At 53.0% G+C, this 11,884-nt stretch overlaps 3 protein-coding genes across 3 annotated transcripts; 1 reads left to right on the top strand and 2 right to left on the bottom strand.

Annotated features, from left to right (window-relative positions):
- Positions 1–645: 645 nt before the first annotated feature.
- On the top strand, positions 646–2,790 carry LOC34621886. Its single transcript, XM_026337586.1, has 6 exons — positions 646–821; positions 997–1,122; positions 1,337–1,548; positions 1,879–2,126; positions 2,381–2,550; positions 2,691–2,790. Exons 1-6 carry the CDS (start codon positions 646–648, stop codon positions 2,788–2,790), a joined length of 1,032 nt encoding a protein of 343 aa, XP_026193371.1.
- A 482-nt stretch (positions 2,791–3,272) lies between these two features.
- On the bottom strand, positions 3,273–6,441 carry LOC34621885 (GDP-L-fucose synthase). The gene is made up of 10 exons (XM_026337577.1): positions 6,224–6,441; positions 5,975–6,077; positions 5,625–5,690; positions 5,391–5,473; positions 5,152–5,259; positions 4,479–4,633; positions 4,173–4,237; positions 3,836–3,871; positions 3,661–3,727; positions 3,273–3,328 (listed from the first exon to the last, which is right to left on the bottom strand). Exons 1-10 carry the CDS (start codon positions 6,439–6,441, stop codon positions 3,273–3,275), a joined length of 957 nt encoding a protein of 318 aa, XP_026193362.1.
- Positions 6,442–8,413: 1,972 nt separating this feature from the next.
- Positions 8,414–11,759, bottom strand: LOC34621884 (ruvB-like protein 1). The gene is made up of 7 exons (XM_026337575.1): positions 11,713–11,759; positions 11,354–11,550; positions 10,711–10,974; positions 9,982–10,142; positions 9,184–9,276; positions 8,834–8,938; positions 8,414–8,674 (listed from the first exon to the last, which is right to left on the bottom strand). Exons 1-7 carry the CDS (start codon positions 11,757–11,759, stop codon positions 8,414–8,416), a joined length of 1,128 nt encoding a protein of 375 aa, XP_026193360.1.
- Positions 11,760–11,884: the final 125 nt, after the last annotated feature.

Below are 11,884 nucleotides of genomic sequence, written 5' to 3'. Positions count from 1 at the left end.
TCTGTATTTGTGTCTGTATGTCTTTCTGTATTTGTGTCTGTATGTCTTTCTGTATTTGTGTCTGTATGTCTTTCTGTATTTGTGTCTGTATGTCTTTCTGTATTTGTGTCTGTATGTCTTTCTGTATTTGTGTCTGTATGTCTTTCTGTATGTCTTTCTGTATTTGTGTCTGTATGTCTTTCTGTATTTGTGTCTGTATGTCTTTCTGTATGTCTTTCTGTATTTGTGTCTCTATGTGTGTCTGTATGTCTTTCTGTATTTGTGTCTGTATATCTGTGCTGCAGTATAACTGGGGACCGAAGCAATCGCGTGATTCCTCCGGGCAGCTCGCTGGTAAGTTTACGCGTGCAGCGCATGCGTGGGAGGAGAGGCACTGTACGGGGGAGGGGCCCCCTGTGCGGAGTATGTAGATGTATGAGGTCACGCAGGCGAAGCTACATCATACGCACACCCGTACAAACTTCCTCTTTGCGCTGCTTACTAAGCAATTCGGAATTTGCAGCTGTCTCTAGGATTCGAGAAGACTCTGAGGGAGTAGGGAGTGGGGGTGCAGCTCACGCCTCTCCTTTTCTGTAAGCAGTGCTCTGCAACCCTGTCTCTTTCTCTCTCTCTCTCTGCGTTTCCTGCAACTTAGGCAGCCGTTCCATGGGGCCTGCTACGTGGCAGCGAGAATTTATCGGCTCTCACGAATCTTCTGTCTCCCTTCGTGGAGGAGGCAAGACGAAGGGAAACGAGGCAGAGCTTGCAAGAGCAAAACTGCAGTGTATCTCTAGGATTCTGGCCATGGCGAGACTACGCCTGCTTAGCTACGGCATCCGCAGGTTTGCCCGTTCTCCCATCCGTGCAGGCGCTCCCTGATCCCCGCCTTTGCCGTTATTTACTATTTTTCCAAGGCGCTTCCTGCCTGCGGAAGGCATGCGTGTTTATCGCGCTTCTTACGGCAGCAGCACGGCGCGCGCATATGGCTGTGGACTGTGTACGCGGTGTTTCCCGCAGGCTGTACGCGTACACCTTGAACGAATCCGTAGCTCAGAACATACAAAACACAATCAAGAAAACAAGCATGGAATTGCGAAAAGAAGCCATTACCACTGGATCTGCACTCGTCATGTCTTTCATTCGGTACGCCTGCTTCAAGAAGCGCATGGGCCCAGTGTGCTGATTTGAATGATCTGGCCCTGTCTGAAGGGAGAGCGTCACCGCGTAAGAAAGGACAGAGTCTCAGTAACAAGAGGGAGTGGCAAAACACTGCGGCATCACCTCGAGAGGGAAGCAAGCAACTCGGGGGCTTTCTGAGGGCTGTGTGGTACTGCGGTGCGGTTTCCGCCATCCTCAGGATGAGTGACAAGGCGTCCCTCGTCAGAGCGTTCTGGATTCTGGTGCTCAACTCCGAAATTCAAAATCATGCACAAGAAATCCAAGCCAAAAATGAGCAGCTTAAAGAGGCGCAACAACAAGCCGCAAGTAAAACGCGTTCCGGCTACTCCCCGACAACCTGTCGGGCATGCCATGCGTGGACTGTGCTATCATCGGAATTGAATCAAAGCCGTACGCTCTTCAGCATGATGTGTAGCGCCTCACTTCCAAATCTGTCGCACTCACGGAGACTTGCAAACTTTTAGGGCTCCCAGCACGCTTTAGGTCGTATTGATACACACACTTGAACACACACTTGAACACACACATACACTTGAACACACACACAGACATACACACACTTGATCACACACACACATACACACACTTGAACACACACAGATACTGCGCAGTAGCGACAGGCCCGGAAGGGCGTGTCTAAAGGTGCGCATGCGCGTGTGGCATACCAAGTATTTGGTGTGTCTTTGTATGTCTTGCGATTTGAATGATTGATGGGCATAGAGTCTCCTCCAGCACGGCATCCAGCGGAGCCTCTGATAGGCAATACGAAGAGTGGAGGGTTAGGTTTGGCACCTTCCCAAGGGGGTGGTATTCCGCTTCCCGTTGCGTATGCGCCTCACTACTTTCGCGATCTTCCGTCAGCTCAAAAGCGTCGAAATATGTACTTCACCACTACGCCTCCCCGAGTGCCGCAGGGAGTCCATCCAAGTACTGTTCAGAGGGCACGAGACTTGGCGCTCTCTCAGGAGGTATGTGAATGACGAAGGGGCGCGCATGAGTTAGGGGTTTTGTTTTTGATTTGCTTGCTGTTGGATCGCGGCGCGATCGGGGGTGCAGTCTGCAGAGCGCTCGCAGCGTTGATTCTGTCTGCTGTTAGACGAGACGGGCAGCGCCAGCCTCCCCGCAACGCAACGCAGTCACCCTAGGGTGCATTTTAGGAGGAGGCGTCTTCTAGTCAGCGCTGTTGGGTGCAGCCTGCGTCTTGCCTGCTTCCCAAATGCAGACGTTCTTCCGGCCAGCATCAGTGGCTGAGGGCTGGAAAGGCACTGGTACTAACGGCTTAGGAATAGGTTTGGAACCTGTAGGTTCCGTTGTGGGATCTCGCGCGATGCCTAAGGAGACCAAGCTAGACGCAGCCAAGGAGATTCTCAAGGGCGCTCTTGGCTTGCCTGCGTGAGAGACACAGGCTTGCTCACGTTTTGGCAGCTCCCTTGTTTGGCGATCCTCCCGACAGATTTTAGGCACCTAGGGGGAGGGGGCAGAGGGTGGTCAAATGGTGCTAGTCACTGGCCGCGCTGGGTGTGTTTGTGCAGGACCACACCAGCCTCTCAACCCCTGACTGCGGCACAGAGGAATGACGCCTATATGGAGCAGCTGCTTCGAGCAACAGACCAGCGCCTGAAGCTGCAGTGACGCTGCAGGGAAACTGCAGTGACACGTGCAGGGAAGCTGAACGAGGCTTCGCAGTCATGTGGATAGAGGGCCCCGCAGTGGCCATGCACAACAGCATCGCAATGTGCTTCTTCTAGAGTTTAAATGTAGTGCACCCGTTTGGGTAACGAACGCGTGCGGTACATGTCAGAACGCCCCCTGCCTTGTGCGTCATATGCAGAGGGAAGCCTTCCCGCTGCCAAGAAGTCGCAAAACGTCGCGGCATGGCGTCTGCTATGAACCCCGAGCATAGGCTTTTGCATCTTGCTCACGCGAAGGGAGAGGCACAGGCAAAACGGAACAGCGTTGCTGCCAGTGCAGCTTTCACGTACTTCTACTGCCATGGGGATGTTCGGATAGGCAGAACCTTTTATAGCCTTCCCATAATATGTTTTCCCCATGAAACACTACATGACACTGCAAAAAGTATTGTGCTTTACACTTGAATGCGGCGCCGTCGATGCTCATGTGCGCGCACGACCTATATTTTCTGCCAGCCAGTCCACCGTCTTCTGAACGCCTGCAGGTGCACCAGCATGCAGACAGACGGCACAAGAGGACTCAGCAGGAAACTACTGCCACCAAACTTGCAATTGCTCTAGATGCAAGGGAGCCCAATTTTTTGCGAGGGCATAAGCAGGTAAGGCGCCCATGCGCACTGCTCAACCCCACAGCCTCAGGATCGTTGTTGGCAGCGAGTTTTGCAGAGACCTTTACGCACAACCAAGGGCCAGCATCCGTCTGCTGAAACAGGTACAGACTGCCATGCGCCTCCTCTCGGAAACGCGGGCATGGGCAGCTCCTGCTCAGCCTTTCTGAGGTGCTGCCCCCGGTTTCTACGTTCATGCCTACCTTCCTCGAGAGGAGTGAAAAGGAATTCACGACCGATAATAACTCTCAGTTTCGAATTGTCAGCAGGCTGCAGAAAAGCACCAAAACGATCCTTTTGTCACATTAGCCAAAGCTTGCTTGAGCCTATGAGACCCGCGGCTGGATTGGGCTGTTCAGGGTCGGTCACTGAGCTCGCCTTTCTCAAGACGCCCTCTGGAGCCACTTCATCGAACTGAGAAAGTCGCAACCAACGAGCATACGGCACACGTGCGCCCTTAGCTACAGTCTACCGTTGTTGGCAGCCAAAGTCCCTACTAGAAAGGAGCCAAAGGACTCGAAACACCCTAGTGGAGCTGGCAGCCACAGGCAAATAGGGATAGGCGTCTGTCAGTACACTCCAACGCGGGTACCCCCGCTCTAGCATATACCCCCTTGATCATGAATCTCTATACATACACATAGAGATATCTACCTTCGCTGCATGCAGCAGCAGGAGGCCATCATCGGTGAGGGGATTTATTCCCGCATCTGACCTCAAGTGGCCCTTCAAGTCCTGAGCACTGCTTAATTATCAACGCCAAGTTGCTGATTGAAATTTCTGAAGCACCCAGGCAAACGGGAGCCGGCAGGAAACTTGACTTCACGTCAACGAAGGCGGCATCGAATGGGCTGGTGTACTGACGAAGCGCGTATCTCACGGAGCACGTAGTATCTAGCTAGTTATCATAGGAAGATTGGCAATGACACCATATCTAAATATATCTAAATATATATATATATATATGTACTTAACCGTTGTACATGCCGCTCAGGAGCTATGGGGCTGCCGATGAACGTACCGCTATCTTCTAAGTCGGGACACATGTTGAGCAGGCAATGCGTCTGTGGAATCTCCCGCTTCACTAGCAGGAGGAGCAGCAGCCGTGCAGCATCATCGCTGAACAGAAACTGCCGAAGAGTTCGTCCAGTGCCGCGAACCACGAGCTTCCCGTCGCTCTCTGCAAGGATAGCTCAGTGTTCACACGCGCTTCCCTGCCCCCTTTGCACGAGCTCCGTAGAACTAATATCATCTCGAATCCAGACTGCAATGCCCTGCTCTCTGACCAGCATTCAGGTCACTTCCCGCATGCAATGTGGAGAGGCCCTTGCTGCTGCAGCGCTCTCCACATCCCATGTGCCTCACACAAAAGGAACCGGATCTGGCGGCAACAGCAGATGCACACAGGTGAGCCAGAGGGACGCCCCCTCGCTCACGCTTTGCTAGCAGTGCCTTGTGCACGAGTGCTGGAAGCACATGCGCCGTGTTCAAGTTAAAGTTGTCATGCGGTCCGTATAGGTTGCACGGTATGACGCAGATCCAAGTAAACGACTGCCCTAAGCCGTAGAACACGCACAGGGGAAAGATACCCCCATAGTTTAAAAGTTGCATCCTTTGGCAAAATGTATGGGGGGTGCCTATTTGGGAAGTTGAGGTTTTCGCCGCTGGCCTCGTGTGTCCCTCCATAAAAGTACCGACCCGGATTCTCTTCTTCCAGCCGTTGACGGCTAAAGCGAACTTGCTGCTCCAGCAAACGCTTGGCTGCTGCGTAGCCTTCGTTAGACGGGTGGGCTGGTGCTATGCTGCGAGACGCACAGTCAGTCGTAGTCAGCGGGTTTGTCATGAATTTTTCCATGTGCCACAAGATTTCATAAAAGGGCATGCCCTCGAGAGGCCACGTGCCGCTGATCTGGGCGGCTCGCCACTCGCTTACTGTAAATACTCTTCGACAAGCGGTAACTTCGGCACTGCTTCGGGGTAAGCGCATGTGGAGAGGCAGAAGACTGCTCGGGGGATCTGCAGCAGCCAGAGAAACACACATCCGTCTATAAAAGTCGTATGAAACAAATTGCATCGCTTGGGGACAAGCAGCCCGAGTGATTGCAGCGCAGATTTGTTGCGCTCAACATTACAAGTGTAGAGCTGCGAGGTTATTTTTTCAACGAACTTTTGCCTCCCGTGCGGCATTCACAACGTTTGTGCTTATCAGCAAGTTCTCGCGAAGAAAGGCTTCCTATGCAAAGAAACACACACGCTCAAGGCAAACGCAAGATGAGCTTGTGACCACCATCGAAAGCCGCTGTACTGCGCCTGGTGGGAACGGCAGACACTTGATGTGGTTAGGAGAACTGCTCTACAAAGAAAAAAAATGCAAAGTGTACAGGCGACAAGATGCCATTAGAGGAGGGGGGAAGGTCGCAAGTGGATGCAGGATGGCGGTATCCCGTAGGTGGCACACGATGAATGAAAGAAGCTGAGCCGCGCTGTAGGGCGTGTGGATTCAGCTGATGCATATACATTGTTTTGCATGTTGTCGTATAAGCCTCCAACTTTTGCCGCGAGGTGAATAATGGCACTTGGCTGATGTTTTTGAAAGAGAAGCTGGGTTTCTGACCAGAGCCTGCAGTGCGCAGTGGCACACACATTTTTGCACTGACAATGATTCGGCGCTACCGATCGCTTGCACGCGCTTATTACCAACTCTTCTAGGGACTGTTTCGTAGCCTGGTGTTGGGCATACAGTCAAATGTGCGGCGGTCAGTCTACCTTAGGTCAGCGTCTCGACTTCCCACAAACACAAAGCGATATCCCTCGAGATCTCCCGCTTGTTCCTCCAGCGCGTGGACTGTCGCCTGCAGCGCCTTCCCCAACAGGCCAGTGCCACCTAAGACAAGGCACACCGGCGTGCGGGATTGTGAACTGCCTGTGTTTGAATGCGACAGCCCTGTGAGCTTTTTCACCAGACCAATCCCTGGCCGCGTCATTCTTAAGAACCGAGTTGGAGATGTCTGGCGACGCAATACCAGCAGTCTCCTGCCAAATGCTAAATGGACGAATCCCTCCTCGCCGCGGCGTCGGACACCTTCCGTAGGAGCCACAAGCAACAGTCCCCTGCGGTCGCCCCAAAGCACACAAACGTATGAACTCTGCCGTCGAGCCCCCCTTCGAGTCAAAGAGGTGCGCTCAAAACATGCCATGGCTTGCAGCTGTTTTAGTAGGGCGGAAAGAGTCGCAGTGCACAAGGGCACATCTTTTCGCGTGAGCGTGTATCATGAGTTGCAAGAGCTGTTTACAACACAGAATACAAGCTGAACTGACGCAAACTCAATTGCGTTCGTGTCCGAATTTGCTTCGGTGCAGTAAGGTAAGCATGGCAAGCCGGCGGAAAACAGACCAAAGGGGGGCATACCTTGAGTCTCCTGCTACCACAAGTATTCCCCTTAATTCCACTCGAAACTCTGAATTACTTGAAAATTAACGCTTTTACAATGATCCTGAGCATGCAAGGATCGGAAATGTTCAATTGCTGGTGGGCTCCTCCGTGAGGGAAGTCTCCGCGCCAGCGCTGGAAACGCTACGGCCTTGCCTTCCCCTCGATGCCGCGATTTTAAGGGCGATCAGATATTTCAGGTGGCACCATGTGTGAAATGTGCGCGTAGATGGGTAACATCAACGTTTCTTATGATCGTCATGGCGACAATGGTCCGTGCGGTATGGGGCACCTGATACCAACCGAGTCGGCAGACGGTTCAGCAGCAACTCGACTCCTTCAAGCCAAGTCTAAGAAGCCATATTCTGAAGAAATTAGTTACAATATCTAAAACTCCTCTGACCTACACGCCCACATCTGGCCTGTTAAGCCAAAAAAAGGCTCCTGGACCCCCTCGAACGAATGTCAACGCGATGTTGATTCACCAACCGACCCAGCGTAAGAGAGGCCACCACTGCGAGCAAAAAAGAAGCTGGCGCTTTTCGCCACACCCTGCCTATTCTTCGTGGACAGAAGGTGACATTCGTCACGTGCAGTGCACCATCTACCTGCACCATAACCCTGTGATATGGTTCAAAAGCGAAATCGACTTTGTCTCGCTTTTGAAGAATTTTGAGTTTGCAGGCGGTCCATCCTCAGTCGATGCCAAGCAAGTCTGTACGGAAGCGGATCTTAGCTCCGTCATGCTGTCGGTAGCCATGGCTGTTCACTCTCCCTCACACCTGCGCGTTCGACTTGCAGTAAGCTGATGACTCGCTAAGGCCCAAAAATACCCCGCGTTGAGGGCAGCAGGGTGGATTACTTTTCCGGTAGACAATTACAGTCTAGGCACTGTCTGGCAATAGACTTCTCCGCGCGCATTACGACTAGAGTAGTGTCGAGAGGACCCTCGTCTACCCAGACCCCGTCTGCAGGGGGTTCAGCTTCAGTTAGGCACTCTCTACCACTCCAGTTGTATTTATTCGGACGCCAGCAAAGAACTAGCCAAGTGGCCTGTCTGTTTTCTTATAACACGGCTACTGCAGAGTAGTGCTAACTCGACACAAGCGCACTGTTGTAAGTGCGCACTAGAAGCCTAGTGCAGCTAGCTGCGAAGGCTCAGAGTGCTTACAGGGTGCAACAACGCATATCATAGCTCGCTCTCTCTTCCGGAATCGGAACCTTCAGGGCCATAGAAGGGGAAGAAGACGATCCCCTTGAAAGGAACTTTATAACTCTCTACTAAGTCTGCATTGCGTCTGCAATTGGCTCCTTACAAAGACGCTAGATGCGGAGGTCCACTATCGCAAACGGCTCTGTCGCAACTGTGCTCTTGGAGGAGAGCGAATACTGCTCCTGCGGGCTATCTAATGAAGTTGCGAATAGAATTCCAAAGATAGCATATCAACAAGAAAGAGTCAACCCACTCGACAACCGACACGAGCCCAGATCATGCCGCTCGCTACACGGGAAGCGTAGCCTGCAGTCTACGAAGGGAAGTGGTGCCGCTGTTCAGCCAGTCTCACAGCCGACGCCTTGGCATCCAGGAACAAAGCGTCGACGTCGGCCACATCGTTCGGCTCAACAATTTCAGACCCCCGAGCCTCTGCTGCAAGACGGCATGGCTCAAGCAACTGGAGTGCAAACCGCAGGGAGGTGTGCGCACTGATTTCGCCCAGCGCCTCAAGCGCCGCAGGCGAAAGCGCTACACGTTCTACTGCAGCACGCAACTGGATGACTTGGACAACCTGCGGGCAGCAAAGCGCAGAAGAATCGGAACGGCTTGCAACGGGATTAGCCCCTACGTGCTGCGGACACGTACAAACCGCGGATTGCCGCATTCAAGAAGAGGCATTCTAGGAAAGAGGCATGGCAGCGTCTTATGTTAAATACTCGGGTGACCGCACTTCGGAAACTGTGTATGGTTGCGTCTTTATAATCAGCAAGCGGTCCAAAAGATCGACGGGCATGCCATGCGGCTCTACAGAATCCGTGCCTCGGACCGTGCTGACCTGAACAGCGAAAGAGAACATACAAATATTGCCGTTAGTGGAAAAACTGAAAAAGGCTAGTGGAAGAGCTCGTGCACTTCAAGCACAGAGCGCTGGCAGCTTCAGCATTCACACACAGCCAAAGACACCTGAAGGCTCTCTAACTCCTCGCGGCGGTGCCGTCCCTAAAGGACAACAAGGGATCTACTTCGCACAAAGCAACGCAAAGCCTGGTGCACGATCCAGGTAGAGAGGGCGCCGCTTACACCTCGGTTCGTTGCGAAGACGATGATCGGGCTCATGGGCGATTCCAGAACACGATTCAGGAAAGAGAAGCATTCGACATCAAGCATGTGGACCTGCATGGAAGAGCTTTCAAAGCAAAAAGTCTGCTATTAAATCTTTAACGAGGCGCAACGCAAAGTAAAGCCTCAATGACCCAGCGAGCGAAAAAGCCGCATGCAAAGTGAGTCCAGCAATACGGCGGCCCGCCGTTTCGAGTCATCTAATGACACAAGGAAGGTTTTTTTTTTGGATACATTGCAAAAACCGCGAAACTGGCCGCTCACTTCGTCAATGAATAGCACTCCTGGAATAAGCTGCGCCACCCCTTGCTCAATATATTTGTTCACAGTCTTGTTAATCTCCTCGCGAAGCCGCTCTGTGATTTCGGTCTTGCGCGGTTTCATGTACGCCCCCATCATGGAGATGACATCTGTGCCGCCCTGCGTTGCGTGTCAAAGGCGCGCACACACCGCGTGGCCTGCCTAGTTTTTGCATTGATCGGTGATTACGAATCTCATCACCAAGGATAGCTGGATCTATTCAATTTCCATGACGCAAGTCAGCATAGTCCGTCTACACTACGACCAGCACCACGTCACTAGGTAGTGTTCCAGAGAATGCAATGAAAGGCCAGGTCTTAAACTCCGTTGCAGAGCTCCATGCACACACCACCTTTTCGGCAGTAAGGGCGCTACACGCGGCACAGGCGTCCGAGGGAGCACACCCTCCAGGGTGCATAAGAAACACCTCCCGCAAGGAAAAAAAAGGCAGCTGCGTACCTGGGGCTTTGCGTTGGCCACATCTAGATCATGCAGTGAGACCGTCTGCACGACTTCCTTCTTCTTCTCAACATGGCCCTTGGGAACGGGAACGAAGTCCTCCGCCTCGAGGTCAAACTCCGTAGCATACGCATCACTCCGGCCTACCCGCTTGACTATGCCTGCAGCGCATGCGCAGAAAAAGATCGCCGCACGAAGCTGTGGAGGCAGCGCGCGTCTCGCCGAGGCTCTGGGGCGCCCAAATAGCAAAGCAAGACGCTCAAGCAGGGCATGCCATTTTCGCTGTACCTGTGTTCGCCTCGATGAAGACGACGTCTCCCACACGAACCTTCTCCTTCTGAAGAGCATCGTGGAGCTGCGGCGCAAGGCGGAGAGTCTTCATTCCCTTTGCGGTCTTGAGTGTCAGCATCACTGCGCTAATGCATTTTCCTGCACACACATCGCGTGGGCACAGCAGCAGGATCAAAGGAGAGGCTCACAGTCGCGAAAAACGCCTGTCCCTAGCGTCTAGCCTCACCCCCGTCCAGCCCCTCTCCCCCATTTCCAAAAAGGTCGGAAACAGCTTCAACCTCCGTTGGACGGCGTTTCATAGAGCAGCGTGCAAAGGCCACCCAACACGCCTGCACGGCTGCTGGCAAAAAGCGGTCAGTCAGATGGACCCTCCTACACAGAACTCAGCACCGCTGCTGCCTGCGCTTCTCTTCTGCCCAATTGCAAAATTGAACGTACCAAAACCACCATGGGGATTCTCTGCTTCCTCAGCTGCAAGCTGCACAACTTCTCCCTCGAAAACTTCCTTCACCTCGCGAATGCGCAGACCCAGTGCTCTTCTGCAGTGCTCCAGCAGCACCTCCGTCTTCTTGACTTCGCTGCTATACACCGCAGAGGCAGCCAAGGGAACAAAAGGAACGCCACTGCCGAGCTGGCCACAAATGCCCATCGCCAACGCAGTCTTGCCAGAGCTGACAGGACCGGCGAGGAGCAACGCTTGACCTGCACACACATGCGATCATGCATGCACCTGCCTTCTTGATCTTCGCTCAGCAGCAGTGTGCGCCATGAGCGCAGACACCCAATAGGCTGTTGTTGTTGTTCAACTTTTGTTGATGAATCTTTGCTGTTCAACTTTTGTTGATGAATCTTTGCTGTTCAATTTTCGTTGATGAATTACTGTTGATGAATTATTGTTGATGAATTATTGTTGATGAATTATTGTTGATGAAATTATTGTTCATGAACTACTGGTGTTATAACATTGGTGTTGAATTATTGGTGTTGAATTATTGGTGTTGAATTGTTGGTGTTGAATTATTGGTGTTGAATTGTTGCCGTTCATGTGTGGGGAGGAAGGGAAGGCAGCACGGACGCGGACCTGCAAGCTTTCGCGCCTTGATGAGGTCGACAATAATGCCAGCTGCCTCTCGAGCCTCCACCTGACCCACCATCCCCCCTGCCTGAGGGAGTGCAGTCCCATCTGCTGCCAAGCCAAGAGAACGGATGTGGCTGTGCGCTGCCACTCGTTGTTGCTGTTGCCGCGTGAGTCCGGTAGCCGACACCTTCACTCCATCGCTGCAAAATCAGTGCGCAGCAGGGGAGGCACGCAGAGAGGAGGCTTTTCGAAAATTAACCGGCGAAGCGAGGCCTTGCAACAGGAAGCGGCCAAAGGCGGCTGGGCTGCTTCCTGGGCAGATCTTCGAAGGAACCGCATGCCAAAGGCTGCTCGCCACTCACCTGGCCAGAGGCTCTCCTGGAGCTGACGGCTTAGCCTCGGCTTTCATTCTCCAAGCACAGGTTCACCGACGCTGGCTTGTGACGGCAGAGTTCGCTGCAGTGTTAGAGGCGTTGCCCTCCTGCAGGCTGGCTCTGCTCTGCGCCTAAATACAAAGGCGCGTGGCAACGCACT

Source organism: Cyclospora cayetanensis, unplaced genomic scaffold (genome assembly GCF_002999335.1).
Source record: "Cyclospora cayetanensis isolate NF1_C8 unplaced genomic scaffold, CcayRef3 CcayRef3_contig_190, whole genome shotgun sequence".
Classification (NCBI taxonomy): Eukaryota; Apicomplexa; class Conoidasida; order Eucoccidiorida; family Eimeriidae; genus Cyclospora; species Cyclospora cayetanensis.
Note: the sequence above shows the minus strand (reverse complement) of the source record. Positions and strands in the feature narration are given on the sequence as shown.

Bases quoted from the DNA above. Each gene is read 5' to 3' on its own strand.
- LOC34621886 (XM_026337586.1), top strand. From the start codon at position 646: ATGGGGCCTGCTACGTGGCAGCGAGAATTTATCGGCTCTCACGAATCT. The intron at 1,123-1,336 runs GTACGCCTGCTT...CGCCATCCTCAG, and splicing joins CTCGTCATGTCTTTCATTCG to GATGAGTGACAAGGCGTCCC. The intron at 1,549-1,878 runs GTACGCTCTTCA...TGATGGGCATAG, and splicing joins ATCGGAATTGAATCAAAGCC to AGTCTCCTCCAGCACGGCAT.
- LOC34621885 (XM_026337577.1), bottom strand. From the start codon at position 6,441: ATGACGCGGCCAGGGATTGGTCTGGTGAAAAAGCTCACAGGGCTGTCG. The intron at 5,260-5,390 runs GTAAGCGAGTGG...TGCGTCTCGCAG, and splicing joins CTTGTCGAAGAGTATTTACA to CATAGCACCAGCCCACCCGT. The intron at 3,872-4,172 runs GTCAGATGCGGG...CGACTTTCTCAG, and splicing joins GACTTGAAGGGCCACTTGAG to TTCGATGAAGTGGCTCCAGA.
- LOC34621884 (XM_026337575.1), bottom strand. From the start codon at position 11,759: ATGAAAGCCGAGGCTAAGCCGTCAGCTCCAGGAGAGCCTCTGGCCAG. The intron at 9,277-9,981 runs GTACGCAGCTGC...TCTTCCATGCAG, and splicing joins TGGCCAACGCAAAGCCCCAG to GTCCACATGCTTGATGTCGA. The intron at 8,939-9,183 runs GTAAGCGGCGCC...TTCGCTGTTCAG, and splicing joins TCTTCGCAACGAACCGAGGT to GTCAGCACGGTCCGAGGCAC.